Here is a 20,787-nt window from a genome sequence, read left to right on the forward strand (position 1 = left end):
AGTTGCAGCACGCAGGCTCAGTAGATGTGGCACATGGGGCAGGCTTAGTTGCTCCGCGCCACGTGGGATCTTCCCAGAGCAGGGCTCGAACCCATGTCCCCTACATTGGCAGGCGGATTCTTAACCACTGCGCCACCAGGGAAGTCCCTGCATTTTGTTTCTTTTTCATGCCTGATTGCCATGGATGGACTTCCAATACTATGTTGAATATATGTGGGGAGAGTGGGCATATATATCTTGTTCCTGATCTTAAAGGAAAAGCTTTTAGCCTTCACCATTGAGTATGGTTTAGCTGTGGGTTGGTCGTATAGGGCCTATATTGAGTTATGTTCTCTCAATACCCACCTTGTTAAGAGTTTGTATCACAGATGGCTGTTGAATTTTCTCAAATGTTTTTTCTGTATCTGTGGAAATGGTCATATGCTTTTTTTTTTTTTTTTTTTTGCGGTATGCGGGCCTCTCACTGCCGCGGCCCCTCCCGCTGCGGAGCACAGGCTCCGGACGCGCAGGCCCAGCGGCCATGGCCCACGGGCCCAGCCGCTCCGCAGCATGTGGGATCCTCCCAGACCAGGGCACGAACCCGCGTCCCCTGCATCAGCAGGCGGACTCTCAACCACTGCGCCACCAGGGAAGCCCGGTCATATGATTTTTATCCTTCGTTTTATTAATGCAAATGTATCATGTTGATTGATTTGTGGATACAGAAGCATCCTTGAATCTGTGGAATATATGCAACTTGATCATGGTGTATGATCTTTTAATATATTGTTGAATTTGCTTTGCTAACATTTTGTGGAGGATTTTTGCATCTATGATCATCAGGCCTATAATTTTCTTTTTTTGTAATATCTTTGTCTGGTTTTGGTGTAGAATGAGTTTGAAACCATCTCTTAATCCTCAATTTTCTGGAATAGTTTGAGAAGAATAGGCATTAACTCTTCTTCACATAAAAGCTGAACAAACTCATTTTCCTAATTTTTTTTCCTCTTCTCAGTGTAAGATGAGACGTGGGAAAAAACTGCCCCCACAATATGCCCTGGAGCTTCTGACAGTCTATGCTTGGGAGCAAGGAAGCATGGAAACAGAATTCAGCACAGCTCAGGGATTTCGGACTGTTTTGGAATTAGTCCTGAAGCACCAGCATCTCTGCATCTACTGGGAAAAGTATTATGACTTTGAAAACCCTATTATTGGACAATACCTGAGAAGGCAACTTGCAAAACCCAGGTACTCTATCCCCACATGGCTTAGCTCCCCACATAAATGAACCCCTGATTACAGCTGTGGCACCTGGGAAATGTAGGCAGTGGGAGGGATCCATATTCATTGATCATCATCTATTGTCAGTCACTGTGCTGGGCACTTTACTCCTACCATCTGATTTAAATAATAAGTTTAAATACTAACCTGCAATCCAGTGAGGCAGCCACTCTGATAACCATTCTACAGGTGACTGGGGTTTGGAGAAACAAGAGCTTGTCCACACCTTAACAGAAAATGAGTGAAACAGCTGAAATTTGATTAAAATAACAATAGCTACAGCAACAGTAACGACTGCTCCCAGCAAGTAAGAGCTTGCTGTAAGACTAACACACTCGAACGGAATAGTAAAATTTTGGTTATCAAAACTGACATGTATGGACCCCTTATTATGTTCCAGTTACTGTTCTGAGCACTTCACATGCTTGTCTAGATCCTCATACAACATCCTTTGAGGTAGGGATGTTCAATTCTCCCCATTTCCCTGATGAGGACACTGAGGATTAGAGATTCAGGTGACCTACCCAAGGACACAGCACTAATAAAGAGCAGAGGTTAAGATCCAAACCCAGGTCTATCAGGGCCCGAATGCAAGCCTCCTTCTCCTTGTGTTCAATGCCGACGGTAGGGGAGGGCACTCAGGTCACACCCCTGGGAGCAGTGCCGTCCTGGGCGCCTCCTGCTGCCCCAAGTCCCAGTCTGCCCGAGTCGGTATTTTGCTCTGCCAGGAGCTCTAGATGCCCCCAACACAGCCCACCTACTCAGCTGCCCCTCTCTAACTGTTGCTTTTCAGACCTGTGATTCTGGACCCAGCTGACCCTACTGGAAATGTGGCTGGTAAAGACCCATATAGCTGGCAGCTGCTGGCACAAGAGGTTCGAGTCTGGCTGAGGTACTCATGCTGTAAGAATTGGGATGGGTCTCCAGTCAGCACCTGGAAGGTGCCGGTGGGACCTCCTCATTCCCTCATGTGACCTGATATTAGGCATGTCGAAATAACAACTTCTAGAAATACTGCGTTAAATCAAATTGAATTTCATCTCTGTCTTTGTACTCTTTTACTGTGGTTACTAGAAAATGTAAAATTACACATGTGTTCTGCCCCAGAATGAATCACTGGGTTAGACAATAGGCTTACCAACTCACATTGTCACCCCGTCTTGGTACCAAAAACAACATTGCATTTACAAAAGTCCAGTCAATGAAAACTCCCTTAAGGGGCTTCCCTGGTGGCGCAGTGGTTGAGAGTCCGCCTGCCGATGCAGGGGACGCGGGTTCGTGCCCCGGTCCGGGAAGATCCCACATGCCGCGGAGCGGCTGGGCCCGTGAGCCATGGCCGCTGGGCCTGCGCGTCTGGAGCCTGTGCTCCGCAGTGGGAGAGGCCACAGCAGTGAGAGGCCCGCGAACCGCAAAAAAAAAAAAAAATCCCTTAAGGATGCACAAAAGATCAAGCATGTTCTTACCACCTGAATCACTGGTCACATGTGTGGCTGGGAAACAGTCTTTGGCTCCTCCATATTACTGTTCCTTCTTTGAGTCCTCCAGCATCCGTGTGAGATGGGTCTTATTTTTGTTCTCATAATAATACACTGAGATTTGGGCACTTGCTCGAGTCACCAAACATTCCAGCAGCATTTGTTGAAGGGACCATCCTTTCCCCACTGTTCTGCAAAAGCCACCTCTAACATATGTCCAGAGCCCGTCTGTGTGTGAGTCTGTGTAATTCCATTGGTCAACTTTGGCATCCTTGAGTTAATACTACCTTGACTAATTACTGTAGCCTGGTGTTAATTCTTAATATCTTGTAGAAAACTCTGTTTTTATCCAAACCAGTGTCTTCTCTTGGCTCTATTTCTATGTTAATATTATACTCCGTTTGTGAAATTTCACCCAAAATACGGGGAGGCATTTGATTAGAACTCCATAAATTAGTTCAGGGAAGATGACATTTATTGAGAATCTCAATCCACAAACTTGGAGCTTCTTTCCATTAATTTTCCTCTTCTTGAATTACTCTGTAACTATGTTTTATAGTTTTTCCCTGCGTTGGTCTTAAGTGTGTTTTGTCATATTATTCCTAGGTACTTGTTTTTATGTTATTGTACTTAGTAGGTTTTCTTTAATTTCATTTTGTAATGGTTGGTTTCATGAAGACTTAAATGTTTTCAGTGGGTATATTTGATTAAAGCATGGTGAGTGAGTGAGCTTTATACTTTTCTGAATTTTGTGATTTTTGTTTTGCTGTAAATTTGTACGGCTTGAATGACCACAAGAAACAATAAAGCATTTTCTTTCGTGATAAGTATTTTTGATAAGTGATAAGTATTTGTGATAAGTATTTGTCAGCTGAGCTCTGATAGTTTGGGCAAAGCCAGCAGGACCAGGTGACAGAAGGCTCAAGGGTGCTGCAGTTTGGAGCTGCTGGTTCAGGTACAAGTTCATGGGGTTCAGAAACAGAGGAGCAAGTGTGTAAGGGATGGTGGAAATGCTCTCATGACATTTGAAGCACCCGAGTCATAAATTCCTGACTGCCCAGAGCTGAGTCCCCATCTGGGCAACTTCCTGCTGAGGAAATGAAACTGGGAAGAACTAAGATTGAAGCAACAGATATGAGGTTGGAGTTCTCTGAGCCGCCCTGGGCACTCAGCGTCGTGGTCAGGTGCCCTAGCCCCACTAGGGGATGCAGTTATTTTTTTCATTATTATTAACTTTTATTGGAGAATAGTTGCTTTACAGTGTTGTGTGGGGTGCAGTTTGATATACTACCTGCCTTCCACCCTCCCAGCCACATGGGGTTTCAGCCTTTGTCCTATATCAGGGCTTCTTTCTCTCTCTGTTCATATTTCCGAGCAGACGCCCCCCCCCCCCCCCACACACACACAGTTTGAGAGCCTTACCAAAATAAGGTGTCCCTAAAAAATGGGGAGGAGATCACATTGGGTGGGCCAAAAAGTAACTTCGGTTTTCAAGTAAAAATAAAAGACCCATTTTTCATTTTCACCAAGAAATTTATTGAACAACGTAATCACCCTTTTGTTCTACTACCTTCTGCCATTTTTCAGGCAACTTCATAATTCCATCTTTCTAAAACTTTTTATCTTTTTGAGCAAAGAACTGTTCCAGGTGCCTTTTACAGTCTTCCAGGGAGTTGAAATTTTTTCTATTAAGAGAATTTTGTAAAGACCGAAATAAATGGAAATCCGAAGGTGCAATATTTGGTGAATACAGCGGATGGATCAGAGCTTCCCCGCCAAGCTGTGACAGTTTTTGCCTGGTTATCAAAGAAACATGCGGTCTTGTGTTACCCTGATGGAAGATTATGCTTTTCCTGTTGACTAATTCTGAATGCTTTTCATCGAGTGCTGCTTTCAGTTGGTCTAATTGGGAGCAGTACTTGTTGGAATTAATTGTGTGGTTTTCTGGAAGGAGCTCATAATAGAGGACTCCCAATCCCACCATTTACTCAACATCACCTTCCTTGGATGAAGACTGGCCTTTGGTGTGGTTGGTGGTGGTTCATTTCGCTTGCCCCACGATCTCTTCCGTTCCACATTATACAGTATCCACTTTTCAGCGCCTGTCACAATTTGCTTTAAAAACGGAATGTTTTCAGTACGTTTCAGTAGAGAATCGCATGCGGAAATACGGTCAAGAAGGTTTCTTTCGCATAACTTATGTGGAATCCAAACATCAAAGCGATTCACATAACCAAGCTGGTGCAAATGATTTTCAACGCTTGATTTGGATATCTTGAGTGTGTCAGCTATCTCTCACATGGTATACCGTTGATTGTTCTCAATTATTGTTTTGATTTGATCGCTATCAACTTCAACTGATCTACCCGACCCGTGGAGCATCATCCAGCGAGAAATCTCCAGCACAAAACTTCGCAAACCACTTTTGACACGTTCGATCAGTCACAGCACCTTCCCCATACACTGTACCAATCTTTTCTTGCGTTTCAGTTGCCTTTTTACCTTTCTTGAAATAATAAAGCATAATATGCCGAAAATGTTACTTTTTTTTCCATCTTCAATATTAAAATGGCTACCCAAAATTTCACCAATTTTGATGTCTTTTTTAAAATACACGCTGATGTGACAGCTGTCACGTACAATCTAACAAAATTGTTTGGAATGAAGTTAAAGCCAACTAAGTGCTGCTAGAGCCATCGTACGGAAAAGAACGAATGAAACTTTTGGCCCACCCAATAGTATCTCTCCTGGGGCAGCCCTGGTTAAACCATGCAAGCAACAGTAAACAGCAAGCTGGCACAATTTGGGGCCAAGACATTTCTCATGGAACCCCAACCAGGCTTACTTGTTTGATTTATGGCAAAGTGTGTGAACTTTATTTTTCTAACAATGGGCCAGCACAGATCTGTCCTCTGCAGTTGGGGATCTGAAAGGAGCAATTTTGTGGAGTCTGCTACATAGGAAGTGCTCAGTTAATACCTGCCATCATGGTTATAAATAATTACCATCGCTATCTTACTCATGGCAAAGAGTGTTCATTAATGATCTCTCCAGTCAGGGAGATACTCCCTCCCATCCCCTGCTCCCACACCACCTCTGATAATAGAAAGCAATGCTTCCCTTAAGGTCATGGCTAAAAACTCAGGCCAGTGTGGACTTCGCTCCAGATTCTCTTCGAATGAAGAATTCTTAACAAAAGAATATGCATGTCAGGGATAAGTCTGATTTTTCATAATTTGGTGTGATTTTCTCATACGATGCAATAGAGAACATTAGCTCCTGGGCTCCTGTCCCGCACTCCCTTAAATCCCAGCCACATGCAAATTGCTCTTCTTAAATAACTCTCCCCACCACCCCATCTACCCAACCCTCCAGAAGAAGTAGAGTTAACAGCAGCCACCAGTGAAACAGCTGCCCTGGTGGCCATTGTGAACATGGGAACAGGAAACCATTTAAGACCCAATGAAGATTTTTAAAGTCAGAATTGCCCTTTATTTTATTTTATTTTTGATGTGGACCATTTTTAAAGTCTTTATTGAATTTGTTACAATACTGCGTCTGTTTTTATGTTTTGGTTTTTTGGCCGCAAGGCATGAGGGATCTTAGCTCCCCGACCAGGGATCGAACCTGCACCCCCTGCACTGGAAGGCGAAGTCTTAACCACTGGACTGCCAGGGAAGCCCCTGCTCTTTATTTTTGTTCAGCATTTGATACCTTTCAAATCCCCTTTTGTGTCTCTTCTTTCAGATTATCCTCAGAAGCAGTTCTGTGAGTGAGAAAGAAAAGTTTGCCCTCTCTACACATTGGGACATTGAGGCATGCCCAGTTACACTCGTGTTCAAAGCTGCACAGCTAGGGACAGCTTGCAATTTTTCTATCGACTTAAAAATGCCTTAAGAAATAGTCTATTAATCAAAAAGTAAAACCATTATAGTCATGCCATTGAAGGAGAGAGAGAGAGAAATTGTGTGTATGTGCGCGTTAACCTAGAAAATCGTCTGAAAAGTTCTGCACCAAAGTAGTTATAGTTGTAGCCTTTCAGGTTTAGGATCAGGGATGGACCTTATGCTTCTGGATTTTTCTTACCATTTCTGTTTGCAATATACATGTACTGCTGCAAAGATCACAGGAGACTATAAAACAATTTTGTCAGCAACGACAAAAGAGGAAAAGGAAACCAAAAGTGTGCTTTTACTCATGATTATTCTTGGGCGAAGTACTAACCTGGGTTAAAAAAATACCTTTTCAGAGTACAGTCTGAAGAAAGAACAGATGATCTAGGTTCCCTGTTAAAGGCAGGGAGTAATTCTGGGATACTGGAAGAAAGCGCTGGAAGACCAAACAGGGTTTGGAATCAAAGGAATGTTTGGGTTGTTTTGGATCCAAAAATGGGCAGAAGACCTAAATAGACATTTCTCCAAAGAAGATATACAGATTGCCAACAAACACATGAAAGAATGCTCAACATCATTAATCATTAGAGAAATGCAAATCAAAACTACAATGAGGTATCACCTCACACCGGTCAGAATGGCCATCATCAAAAAATCTAGCAGCAATAAATGCTGGAGAGGGTGTGGAGAAAAGGGAACCCTCTTGCACTGCTGGTGGGAATGTAAATTGATACAGCCACTATGAAGAACAGTATGGAGGTTCTTTAAAATACTACAAATAGAACTACCATACAACCCAGCAATCCCACTACTGGGCATATACCCTGAGAAAACCATAATTCAAAAAGAGTCATGTACCACAATGTTCATTGCAGCTCTATTTACAATAGCCAGGACATGGAAGCAACCTAAGTGTCCATCAATATATGAATGGATAAAGAAGATGTGGCACATATATACAATGGAATATTACTCAGCCATAAAAAGAAATGAAACTGAGTTATTTGTAGTGAGGTGGATGGACCTGGAGTCTATCATACAGAGTGAAGTAAGTCAGAGGAGAAAAACAAATACCGTATGCTAACACATATATATGGGATCTAAGAAAAAAAATGTCATGAAGAGCCTAGGGGTAGGACAGGAATAAAACACAGACCTACTAGAGCACGGACTTGAGGATATGGGGAGGGGGAAGGGTAAGCTGTGACGAAGTGAGAGAGTGGCATGGACATATATACACTACCAAACGTAGGGTGGATAGCTAGTGGGAAGCAGCCCCATGGCACAGGGCGATCAGCTCGGTGCTTTGTGACCACCTAGAGGGGTGGGATAGGGAGGGTGGGAGGGAGGGAGATGCAAGAGGGAAGAGATATGGGAACATATGTATATGTATAACTGATTCACTTGGTTATAAAGCAGAAACTAACACACCATTGTAAAGCAATTATACTCCAATAAAAATGTTAAAAAAAAAAAAAAAAAAAGGAATGTTTGATTTGCTGAGAAATAAAGACTAAGGGCAAAGATCCTCCCTTCCAAGGAAACGAAACCAAAAGCAGCCCTGACTCAGGGCACAGATCCTCCCTTCCAAGGAAATGAAACTAACAGCCTCCTGGACCCAGGCAGCAGAAGAGATAGAAGCTAAAAGGTTTTCCCGGCCAGCTCTGCCCCCTCTGGCTCTCCTGTCCCAGCTTCATGATGGAGCTCAGTGATACTCCGGCCGGGTCTCTAGACAAGTTCATCGAAGACTACCTCCAGCCAGACGAGGATTTCCACACACAAGTCAGTGAAGCCATCCACATCATCTGCAGTTTCCTGAAGGAGAGGTGTTTCCAACGGGCCCCCCACCCTGTTCGGGTGTCCAAAGTTGTGAAGGTGAGTCCAGAACTGCCTGGCTGGGAAGAAGGGGACTGAATGAGCAAGCGTTTCCACAGAGACAGACAGCAAAAGGTTGAGGTCTCTGGGGCTGCTGGTTTCTGATTTATCCATGTCAAAACTATAACCACAGCTTGTGAAAGTAGCTTTGGGGGTGAGGGCCTCCATCTGCACGCTTTTAACAAATGCCAGGTGAAGTTTATAAACCACCTATGTCACGCCCACCACAGAGATAGACAAACTGAAGCCCAGCTGTGTCAACAATCTGCTAATCATTGACCAGGCTGGGGACTCACCATTCCTGCAGACTCATGAGCTGGTTAAGAGTGTAAGTTTTGAAAGCAGATAGCACCTGCTGCTGTGAAATCTTGGGCAAGTTACTTAACCTCTCTGTGTCTCAATTTCATCATCCATAATTCCCAGTAGTTTGCAGGGCTTGCAGATCAAGTAAAGTAAGCCATGGGCCAGTTTACAGTATTAATCATATAAGGTCGTAAAGAACAGGGAGTAAAGAACACAGACTGAATTGCATCTCTGCCACCTACTAGCTGTGTGATTGAACTGGTACATAATCTCTCTCAGCATCTGTTTCCCCATCTGGAAAATGGGAACAGATAATAATAGTAGCCAAATCACAGAGTTCTTGTGAGCATTCTAGGAGTTAAGACTGGTAATACCTTCAGAACAGTGGCTAGTACTCAAAATGTTAGTGATTGTTCTCAGCATTTTATTTAGGGAGGCTCTTCTCAATGATAAATATCAGTTCTCATTCTCATCCCCTTTTTCAGGGTGGCTCCTCAGGCAAAGGCACGACCCTCAGGGGCCGATCAGATGCTGACCTCGTCGTCTTCCTCACCAATCTTAAAAGCTTTCAGGAACAACTTCAGCACCGAGGAGAATTCATCAAGGAAATTAGGAGACAGCTGGAAACCTGTCAAAGGGAGGAAACATTTGAAGTGAAGTTTGAGGTCCAGAAACAGCAATGGGAGAATCCCCGTGCTCTCAGCTTCGTGCTTAGATCCCCTTGGCTCCACGAGTGGGTGGAGTTCGATGTCCTGCCCGCTTTTGATGCCCTGGGTGAGCTCTCTTAGCCACAAGGTGTTTCAGCCTTTGTCCTACGTCAGGGCTTCTTCTGCTCTCTTTTCATGTTTCTGAGCAGAAATCTCCCTCACTTTGAGAGTCTTATTAAACAGGGCATCCCTTCAAGTGGGGAGGAGATCCTAGCATCTCTTCTGGGGCAAGAAGGTGTAGGGTCATACTCAGCCACTGCAGTGACATTAACAACAAATTGGTAAAATTGGGGAGCAGTATATTTTTATAGAACACCTGCCAAGCGTACTAGTTTTACTCTTGGCAAAGTGTGTGAATCTTCTGTTTCTAAAAACGAGGCAGCGTATATCTGGTGTAAGCACAGTATGTTAATTTCATCTTTTATCCAAAGCATAAGGAAATATCATCAAATTTATCTGAGGGTTGGAATCTGTAGACAATCTGCAGGAACATTGGGACGGGAAGCAGTACATCTCTGAGGTTCAGTTTCCACTGAGTACCTCCCATGTGCAAGGCACTGTTCTGTGGCCATAAACGAGACAGACAGGGAACCTCTCTTCTGGAGCCTGACAATAACAATTTAAATACCATAAATGAAAGGATAACTTGTTGTGACAAAAACTAAATATGGTGATTCAAAAGAGAATGATGGGGCTTAGTGGGCGTTTTTAGACAGGGCAACAAGGGAGGTGACCTCTGACCCGAGGCCCGAGAGATGAGAAGAAGCCAAACCTGGGAAGATCTGGGGGCTCCAGGAAGGACAAACAGCAAGTGCAAAGGCCCTGAGACAGGAATGAGCTTGGCATATTTGAAGAAGTGAAATAACCAGGGGAGTAAGTAGCAAAGGGATCAAGGCAAGAGGTGAGATGGCAGAGGAGGCCGGAGACAGGTCACACCGAACCTCCTGGGCCACTACGAGGACTTTGGATTTTATTCAGATGTCCTGGGAAGCAAGAAGTGGAAGGATCAGGTTTTCAAAGGCCTCTGTGGGTGCTGGGTAGAGAATGGGCTGTGGAGGATCCAGGAAGGAGGCTACTGCCATCTCTGCTGCGTGCAGGTGAGAGATGATGCCGGCTTGGATGGGGTGACGGCAGTGGAGATGGGAGTAGCGAGGACTGGGGGTGGCCCTCAGGCCTCCTGGCTCTGGGCCTGCTGACCTTTCCACTGCACCCGTGGTCAGTGAGCTTGTCTCCTCAGAGGGATTGAAAGAAACTCAGAGAAAAGCTGACATCTTCACACTATGGATTAATTCCCAACAGGTCAGTTGACCAAAGGCTACAGACCTGACCCTGAAGTCTACGTCCAGCTTATCCAAGAGTGCAAGTCCCTGGGGAGAAAGGGCGAGTTCTCCCCCTGCTTCACGGAGCTGCAGCGAGCCTTCCTGAAGGAGCGTCCAACCAAGCTGAAGAGCCTCATCCGCCTTGTGAAGCACTGGTACCAAATGGTATGGCGTGTCCCATCTAGACAGCGGAGGAGGAGGAGGAGGAGGGAGAGGAGGAGGAGGAGGAGGGAGAGAAGGAAGAGAGTGAGGACAAGAGGAGGAGGGAGGGGTGGAATAGAGGGAGGGAAGGAGGAAGGAGAGGTGTGGGGAGTCAGCAAGGATGAGGCAGCAGGAGTGGGGAGAAGGAAAGGGAGGAGAGGGGAGGGGAGTGGGGAAGGAAGGGAAATCACAACTCCATCCTTCCAGTTACTCTGGACAAAACCAAGGGTCATCCTTGACTTCTCCACACACACCCCCATCCAACCTGCCAACGAATTATGTTGGTCCTGTATTAAAATGTATTTATAATTCATCCATTGTCACCTCCTGTGTCACTCCCACCCTGGTCCAGGTCATCTTGAGAAACTCACAGGATCTGCCCTCAACCTCTCTGAGCCCCAATCTCTGCCCCCTCACCACGACCCCCAGGCTATGCTTTCCTCTTCATTAATCCTCCAGGAGGGAAACTCTACTCCAGCCCCAGGGCCTTTGCATGTGCTTATTTGTTTGTTTATTGTCTATCTCCCCACTAAAAATGTACAGGAACAGGAGGATTTATATGTTTGAATCCCTGCTGTATCCCAGGGACCTAGAACAGTGCCTGGTGCATAATAGGAGCTCAAAATATAATTGTTAGATGAATTAATGAGTGCTACGTCCCCATGCCATCACCACACACACACACACACACACACACACACACACACACACACTTCTGTTCACTTCCTAGGTGGCTGGCTTTGGACAAGTGAATTAACATCTCTGTGGTTCCTGTTTTCTCATTTGCAAAGAGTAACATGGCACAGCAATAGTAAATCACATCCCATGACATCTGGCATATAGTCAGTCCTCATAAATGTCCTTTCTCTGAGCTGCCACAGGAGAACACATCATAAATGCTAACATGGATTGTGCACTAAGCTTATGCCAGATTCATCATATTTAAAATTTTGTGGATGTGATATTCATTTCTGTTTACTTTCAAATGTCCCATATCTTATATAAGCATCATGGTGATTCTGTGACCTGGTTAAGGGTATTATTATTAAACCCCTTTTACAGAAAGAGAAACTAAGTGTCAGAAGACACTTTCAGCTAATAAACAGCAGAACAAAAACTTGCATTTGAGTCTTCAGACTGAAGAGTTTGCCTAACATGTAATAAGCATTCTATATATATTTAGATGAATAAACTGAGTTAAAGAAAGTAATTAAGCATAAACTTCCTACTTTAAAAACAACACTTCATTTGCTAGACATCTCAATTTGCTTTGCAAGAATTTTGATCGTGGCACTTGAGCGTTTTAGAACTTAAAAAAGTGGTTCTTGACAAGTGCAACACTGCCCCCCAAGACATACTGAAGCTTCATAAAGACATTTTTGTGATGTGGAATAAGGATGCTACTGATAATGAGTGGAAAGGAGGTACGAATACTAGTTGTTTTACAATGAGCAAGACAGTCCTACTCAGCAAAGAATTGTCTCTTTATTTCCTTCTTTCTCCTTTAATTCCTCCCTCCCTCCCTCCCTCCCTTCCTTCCTTCCTTCCTTCCCCTCTTTCGCTTTTTCTCTCTTCTCTCTTCTAGAATATTAGAGGAATCGTACAATACTTTAACTCCTCTGGCCCCATCATCACCACCTTTAACTTACATCCTACTTTTGTTGTATATTTTAAGTCTCTCAATATTGTCAAGTGCCCCAAAGCATTATTATTGTTTTACAGAACCAATGATCATTGAATCTACCCGCGGGTTTACTGCTTTCTTCACTATCAATTCTATCCTACCTCTCTCACCTTCCATCTAGGATTGTTTTTCTTCTTCCTGAAATATGCCCTTTAAGATTTCTTTTGGTGACTGTCTTCTGATAGTAAACATGTCAGTTTTTGTTTGTCCGGAAATGTCTTGATTTTCCCTTCATTGTTGTCAGGTATTTTTGCTGGATTGATATTCATTTCAGTACATTGGATATATCATTCCACCTTCCAGTGTTGCTAGTGAGAAGTCAGTTGTCAGTGTCACTATGGTGCCTTTGTAGGTAGTCTATCTTATTTCTCTGGCTCCATTTATATGTTTCACTTTTCCTTTGATTTTGTTTGGTTTCAAGCTGATGTGTCTTAATGATGATTCCTTTTTATTTGTCCTGCTTGGGGTTCATGGGGTCCTTCACCGGGATTCCTGAATCTGTGGATATCTTTCATCAGTTTTGGAAACTCTCATCCATTCTCCTAAAATACTGTCGGTTCTCCCTTTCTCTTCTTGCCTCTTAAAACTCCCGTAAAATGTATGTTAGACCTCCTCATTCTCTCTTCCAAATCTCTATACCCTGTCCTATATTTTCCATCTTTTTCTCTCTCCATGCTTTATTCTGAATAGTTTCTTCTAATTTACCTTCCAATCACTAATTTTTCCTTTAACTATGTGTATGCTACTGAGCTATTAGTTACATTTTTGTCATTTTTGTTCTAGGATTTCTATTTCATTCTTTTTTAAGTCTGCCATGTTACTTTTTATGGCTTCTAGCTACCTACTGTTTCAAACGCTTATATGTGTGAACATAATGTTCCTAGTTATTTTAAAGCCTGTATTTAAATCTTCAATATTTAAAGTTTTGTGGATTTATTACTATTTTCTTTTTTGTTCTTGTTAGTCATCACTCTGGGTGTCTTGTTTCTGTGTGTGCCTGGATACTTATGTGATGGTCCTTGTACCTGAAAATTACCTGTGAAAGAGTTGGAGACTTTGGATTAAATATCTTCCTCCAGAAAAAAAAAAAAAAATTTGTTCACTTCTTTAGGCTCTTAGGAACACTACAAGTCCTTCCTCTCAGTTAATTTTCATAGTATCCTTCTGAGGAAGGTGCAATTATTACCATTCACTTGGCAAATGAGAAAAAATAAGGCTCCAAGAGTCTACATTGTCTGCTCAGAATCAGATAATGGTGGAGCCAGGATTCAAAGCCACATCAGTCAGAATCCAGAGCGCAAGTCTTTAACCAGGGGTCAGTAAACTTTTTCCTTAAAGGGCAAGTTAGCAAATATTTTAGACTTTATAAGTCACACGGTCTCTGTCACAAATACTCAACAATGCCTTTGTAGCATGAATGCCACCATAAACTACACATAAATGAATAGGTGTGGATTTGCTCTCAGGAAACTTTATACAGAAAAACAAGTGATAGGCTGAATTTGGTCCACGAGAAATGTGCTTTACACGAAAGCTAGAGAAATCCACTTTTCTGATGCTTTTTCCTCTACTCAGTGTAAGGAGAAGCTTGGGAAGCCACTGCCCCAACAATACGCCCTGGAGCTTCTGACAGTCTATGCTTGGGAGCAAGGAAGCATGGAAACAAAATTCAGCACAGCTCAGGGATTTCAAACGGTCTTGGAGTTAGTCCTGAAGCACCAGCATCTCTGCATCTACTGGACAAAGTATTACGACTTTGAAAACCCTATTATTGGACGATACCTGAGAAGGCAACTTGCAAAACCCAGGTACTCTATCCCCACGTGGCTTAGCTCCCCACATAAACGAACCCCTGATTACAGCTGTGGTACCTTGGAATTGTAGGCAGTGGAGAGTTCCACATTTATTGATCATCTTCTGGTACTAATCATTCTGCTGGGCACTTTACAGCATGTAATCATTTTTTAAGCATTAAAAAAAATATATTTATTTATATATTTATTTTTGGCTGCTTTGGGTCTTTGTTGCTGTGTGCAGGCTTTCTCTAGCTACATTGAGCAAGGGCTACTCTTTGTTGAAGTGCACAGGCTTCTCATTGCGGTGACTCCTCTTGTTGCAGAGAACAGGCTCTAGAGCGCAGGCTCAGTAGTTGTGGCGCAGGGGCTTAGTTGCTCCGCAGCATGTGGGATCTTCCCGGACCAGGGATCGAACCCAGGTCCCCTGAATTGGCAGGTGGATTCTTCACCACTGTGCCACCAGGGAAGCCCTCCCATCTAATTTTAAAAACAATATGCAAGCAACCCTGTGAGGCAGGTATTATGCTACCTGCTTTACAGATGACTAAACCAATATTCTGAAAGGTAAAGAGCGTGTCCAAACCTTAACAAAAAATGAGTGAGACAGCTGAAATTTCAACTAAAATAACAACAGCTGCAGCAACAATAATAATTGCTCCCAGGAACTAAGAGCTTCCTATAAGACTAACACACCCTAATAGCATAGTAAAAATTATGATTATTGTAACTGCCATGTATGGACCCCTTATTATGTCCCAATTACTGTGCTGAGCATTGCACATGCTTGTCTAGATCCTCATACTCATACAGCATCCTTTGAGGTAGGGATGTTCAATTCTCCCCATTTCACAGAGGAGCATACTGAGGATCAGAGAGGTCAAAAGAGCTGCCCAAGGTCACACCCCTAATAACGGGCAGAGGTAAGATTCAAACCGAAGTCTGTCAAAGCCCAAAGGCAAGGCTCCTCGTTCTGCTCACCATCCTCCATAGGGCAGGGCGCCCAGGACACACCCCAGGGAGCGGTGCCCTGCTGGACCCCTCCTGCTGCCCTGAGTCCCAGCCTGTTGCAGGCTGGTACTTTTCTCTCCCAGGAGCATCTAGACCCCCCAGACATAGCCCAGCTTCTCACCTCTTCTCTCTCTAAATATTGCTCTTCAGGCCTGTGATTCTGGACCCAGCTGACCCTACAGGAAACGTTGGTGGTGGAGACCCATGTAGCTGGCAGCGGCTGGCACGAGAGGCTAGAGCCTGGCTGAATTACCCATGCATTAAGAAATGGGATGGCTCTCCAGTAGGCTCCTGGGATGTGGTGAGACCTTCTGCTTCTTCCCTGCCGTCCTTCCCCCACCCCTTCCACACAGCATGGGGCATGTAGATAGAGACCATTCTTTCCTAAGAAATCGCCTCTTGCCAGAGGTCCCTCACATTCATATAGTGTCAGGCTGTGCTCTCTATTTTACAGTCATTTTGGCCCCATACAGAGAGTTCCTGGACTTCTCACATCCCTCATCCAGAGTTCATGCTTTAATCAATGCCTCCTTGTGTGGAAGTAACTTTTTTTAACAGCTCCAGTTGGCTCATTCCACTAAGAAGAAAAATAAACAATAACAACCACCACTTAATAAATACCTGCTTTGGGCTCAGGTTCTGTCCTAAGCCCCTTAAATTCATTATTTCATTAAATCCTCACAACACCCCGTGAGATATGTTTTCTACTCCCATCTTACAGATGAGAAGAGGAGGCTCAGAGAGGTGAAGTCACCTGCTCAAGGCCACTCAGCTAGGCAGTGGTAGAGCTGGGATTCTACCTCGGTAGACTCCGACGCCAGTGTTTATTCCACTGAGCTCAGCATCCTGCCTTGTGTCCCCTCCCCCCTCAATATCATGTGACAAATGAGCGACTCAGCAGCTGAGGACGTGGGCATGTCCCCCAGCTAAGTAGGGGCTGAGGGCCTGATCTTTCCACTCCAAGAGTAGAGATCTTTCTCATGCCGGGGTGGGGAGGGTTGATGATGCCATAGATGGGTTTCCTAGGAAACAGACTCTGGGATGAAGTTTACGTGCCGGATGTTTCAGGGGAGGACCATTGGATCCAACACCTGTGTAAAGGAGGGGAGTTAAGCGGGTACCAGCAGAGGGGGAGGTGCAGCTGGGGAGCCCTGGAGCTTCAACGGCCTTCATTTTTGTCCTGTAGAAGACTGAGGTGGCAGGTCTTTATACCCTAACATGGATCGGCGGCCACTGAATGGACAACTCAGGAGGGGGCGTGTCCTTCCTCGAAGGGGATCCAGGTGGTACATCACAGTGTCTACCTGTCCACCGTAAATGTTCACTGACACCCAGTACCAAGGTGGGAGGCCCAGCTCTCCGGTGTGATCATGTGCTTCACCCTTGCAGCCCCAAGACCACAGTGACCAGACGTACAAGGCCTATGGTTTTAGACAGCGCTGTGGAACCTCTCCGAGACTCACGCTCCAGGACAGGGTCCCTCCCCAGGTGGAAGAGAATTGGACATGTGCCATCCTCTGAACGCCAGAATCTCTTAAAGGCAAGGTCTCCGGAGCCATCTGGGCCAGACCCCTCATTTCTAGGGGCGGGGTGGGGGGGGCCTTGATCCCGAGAGGGCCGTGAGTTGGTGTCAGACCTGGGTCCAGAATCCTGGTCTCCGGACCCCCATCCTTCCCGCCATTTTATGCTCTCTCTTCTTTCACAGATAGCATTTTCCCACAGCTCCCTCCCCACCAGAGCCTGTTCTCCGACAATATCCTCTGAGAGACAGCAGGAGAGACTGAGACAAAAGAGAGGAACCCCAGTCTTCACGATCTTCTCTGTACCTGGTGGGAGGGTTGTGGTCCAATTTGTTGTCAATAACAACAAAAATAGTAGCAAATACCATTTGTTGGGTGTTAATTAACCACAAGGCACAGAGCCAAGAAGTATATCTGCATATTACGTGTGTGTGTGTGTATGTGTGTGTGTGTGTATTCGTTGATTCAACTTAAAATATTAATTGAGCACCTGCTATGTGCCAGGCATCTTTCTGGGCACTGGAACATAGCAATGAGCAAAGCAGACAAAAATCCCTGCCTCATGGAGCTGACATTTTGTGGAATATTCTGCTGTTGGATAGGCTAGGATCCTTCCAATTTTCAATTACAGGTAATCCTGAGACAAACATCTTTGGTGCATCCTTTGTCCACATCTCTGCTTATTTATCCAGGAGAAGTTTTAGAACTGCCCCGTGTGATACAGTAGTCACTCACTATTGAGCACTTGAAATGTAGCTGGACCCAATCCAGATGTGCTTATCTTTATACTCTTTTGAATTTTCAGGTTTTATTAATTTTTGGCCATAAGTTTGTACTGTTTGTATGACCACAAGAAACAATAAAGCAATCTTTCTTGCACGAAAAATTTTAGTAAGTATTTCTCTCAGCTGAGCTCTGATAGTTCGTGCAAAGCCGGCTGGCCAAGGTTATAGAAAAGTCTGGGGTGCTAGTATTGGGAGCTGTTGGTTCAAGGCCAAATTCAGGAGATTTGGAAACAGAGGAGCAACTGTGTAAGGTATGACGGAAATGCTGGAATGAAAATTGGAGCACCGGAGTCATACATTTTTGATTCCCCGGAGAGAAAGCCCCGTTCTGGGCAATTCCTTCCGGGGAAACAAAAACCGGCAGATCTAATGTTTAGCCAAAGGAGATAAGGGTGGAGTCCCTCCCTGCACCCCCATTTGAGGAACCACCTTGCTGTAGCCCGTAACAGCTGCACCATTTGCATCCCCTTTAGCAATAAATGGGGGTTTCGGTCTCTTCACATCTTTGCCAACACTTTGTAATTCATCATCATTTTGATCATCGCCATCCTAGTTGGTGTAAAAGAGTTATATGCTCTCAAAATAATCGGGGCTGCTAAGCAAGGTCAGGACCCTACTTGGGAAAGAATGGGACCCTGACACATAGGCTGCGGACATAAGGGTGGAAGCCACCGAAAATCTTGAATCCTCAGACTCCTCTGAACCTGAGGTTCAGAAATGTCCCATCGGCCCCTTCTGTTAAAAGCTAGCCCCTCCCCGCTTGCAAGGAGACTCTGCAGAGGTCTCTCTTCCATAAGACCCCGCAGGACCAGCACCTACTTCCCCTCCTGCCCACTAGGACTACGAGTAGGGTTGAGTCCCAAAATAGCGCATCCTGGGGCGTGCTGGGCCTGCTGAGGGAGGGGTGGACCTATATCCCAAACTGCCAGAAGACCCGGGCAGCGTGTAGTAGCAAAAGTCAGGTGTGTGTGTGTGTGTGTGTGTGTGTGTGTGTGTGTGTGTGTGTGTGTGGAAGTGACCCCGAGGGCACTTGATCAAGGGGCTACAGTGTCAGGTCAGATGCAGAAGAGTTTATTGACTTGGAAGTCCCCTCCTGGAATTCAGGACTTCACACCCCGGCAAGGATCCCAGGAGATGGTGCAGTTGCTGTTCCCCAGGCTTTTAGAATGGAAAAAGTGAGAGCCTCTGCCAGGTAAGGACAAAAATGCTGATATTCCCATGGGAGATGGTGAAAGATGGGATTCAAAGGTCAGGGAAGTGGATGTGCTTGGGTGGACGTGCTACATAAGTCCAGAAAAGCCACCACATTATCTCCCGTGGAAAAGCAGAGAATACAACGTTACCGAGGCCGTAAAGAATACGCCAGTGAGAGGACTCAGTGTCACGAAGAAGCTCGGGTGGCCTCGTCCATAGAAGATGCTGTCACAGGCCTCCTAACAGCACTGGGGATGGTAGAACCCCGAAATCACAGCGGCACGAGACAACACTTACCCGTGACGCGGGCACACTTCTCTTCGTGAGTGGTAGGGTGGTGGGGCAGTCAGGATGGCCCGACACACAGAGAATTAAGGAGCTGGTCACAAAATATGGTGTCCCTGGGGGCAAACTAAATGGACCACAAACGAGGGACGCTCAATCAGCCCCATCAAACTACTTCAAGGATGGACCGTTAGAACCCTGAGAGATCCCCCCAATAAAACGTCCCCATCCCGCTCCCAGTGGCTTCCCAGGAGACCCATCTCTGACACATGACATCTAAATGTAACATGATCCTAGATTTGGGGGAGCGGGGGTTGCTATAAGGAACAACATTGGAATACCTGGTAAAAATGGAATATAAGAATATATCCATTGCATATGCTATAAGAGATGTAGCATTGTATCAAAGGTACAATTCTGAATGGGGTTGTCATTCTGTGTTTATGTAACAAGATGCCCATATTCTTAGGGGATACATATGGAAGTATTTAAGAGTAAAGGGGGGCTTCCCTGGTGGCGCAGTGGTTAAGAATCCGCCTGCCGATGCAGGGGACACGGGTTCGTGCCCCACAACAGTGAGAGGCCCGCGTACCGCAAAAAAAAAAAAAAAAAAAAAAAAAAGAGTAAAGGGGACTGGGTGATTCTGATGTGTCCAGGAAGGCTCATCACTTGTAACAAGTGTCCCACTCTCCCACTCTGCTGGGGGATGTTGGTAGTGGGCAAGGCTGTGTGGGTGGGGAAGGGGGCGAGGCTGGCGGTGGGGCGGTATATAGGAAACCTGGCTTCTGCCCGGTTATCTGCAACATGCACTCAAATGGCTTAGTAATAATGATACCGATACACGGAGAATGAGGAGCAAATGTGGAGAAATACTTCAGGATGAAGGATATGAGAGAGTTCTTTGTGTTTCAAAAGATTTCAAAATAAAATATTTTAAAAATAAAAATAAAGCACAGACTTTGGAAAGCGGGTAGTTAGAACCTAGTCAGACAACTTACAAGCTGTGTGACCTTGGGCAAATTTTTTCAACTCTCTGAGCCTCTATGTTCTTATCTAGGAAAGAAGGCTTATGACCTCGGCCCACCCAGCCTACCTCTAGGTGTTACAGTAGAAGTCAGATAAGGGCAGGGAAGGGCCCTGAATGCGTAGATGTGATAATCAGCTTTCTCCAGAGAAACTGAACAGTGAGAATGAACACATAAAGGGAAACCTCATTTTAAGTGGAGTCAGGAGACCAGAAGGGGGCGCTCTCACACACCTCAAGTACCACTGGAATTCAGTCATAGGAAAGACGATGAACAGACTCCAACAAGAAGCATCAGCAGGAAAAACCTGTCAATGACAGGCCTGGACAGGAAAGATGTACATTGCATCTCTTGGAGGAAACCGACTACTCTGGCAAGTAAGCCAATTACCTGTCCTCACCCTGAGTTCTTGGTTTTCTCCAATGGACCCTCGTTCAAAACAACCCCTCCCAACTTC

At 45.0% G+C, this 20,787-nt stretch overlaps 2 protein-coding genes across 3 annotated transcripts in view; both read left to right on the forward strand.

The window, feature by feature from the left end:
* Positions 1–5,321, forward strand: part of LOC131742558 (2'-5'-oligoadenylate synthase 1-like) — a 10,073-nt gene extending 4,752 nt beyond the window's left edge. Inside the window, exons 4-5 of the mRNA XM_067014828.1 lie at positions 995–1,227; positions 2,054–5,321. Of these exons, the coding sequence (XP_066870929.1) occupies positions 995–1,227; positions 2,054–2,234 (414 nt within the window). The 3' untranslated portion in view covers positions 2,235–5,321. The remainder of the gene's footprint in view (positions 1–994; positions 1,228–2,053) is intronic.
* Positions 5,322–8,165: 2,844 nt separating this feature from the next.
* LOC131742556 (2'-5'-oligoadenylate synthase 1-like) lies at positions 8,166–17,512 on the forward strand. Of its 2 annotated transcripts, XM_059040571.2 has the most exons (7): positions 8,166–8,503; positions 9,292–9,580; positions 10,813–10,997; positions 14,293–14,525; positions 15,672–15,822; positions 16,911–17,061; positions 17,227–17,408. In XM_059040571.2, exons 1-6 carry the CDS (start codon positions 8,324–8,326, stop codon positions 17,040–17,042), a joined length of 1,170 nt encoding a protein of 389 aa, XP_058896554.1. In that variant the 5' UTR covers positions 8,166–8,323; the 3' UTR covers positions 17,043–17,061; positions 17,227–17,408. The 2 variants fall into 2 exon arrangements, with proteins under 2 accessions (XP_058896554.1, XP_058896555.1); XM_059040572.2 differs by lacking the exon at positions 16,911–17,061 and having other exon boundaries at positions 8,206–8,503; positions 17,227–17,512.
* The last annotated feature ends 3,275 nt before the right edge of the window (positions 17,513–20,787 follow it).

Source organism: Kogia breviceps, chromosome 15, assembly GCF_026419965.1.
Source record: "Kogia breviceps isolate mKogBre1 chromosome 15, mKogBre1 haplotype 1, whole genome shotgun sequence".
Taxonomy (NCBI): domain Eukaryota; kingdom Metazoa; phylum Chordata; class Mammalia; order Artiodactyla; family Physeteridae; genus Kogia; species Kogia breviceps.

Excerpts from the sequence above, each read along its gene's own strand:
- LOC131742556 (XM_059040572.2), top strand. The coding sequence starts at position 8,324 with ATGATGGAGCTCAGTGATACTCCGGCCGGGTCTCTAGACAAGTTCATC. Across the intron at positions 14,526-15,671 it reads AGGCAACTTGCAAAACCCAG|GCCTGTGATTCTGGACCCAG; the intron begins GTACTCTATCCC and ends ATTGCTCTTCAG. Across the intron at positions 15,823-17,226 it reads CAGTAGGCTCCTGGGATGTG|ATAGCATTTTCCCACAGCTC; the intron begins GTGAGACCTTCT and ends CTTCTTTCACAG.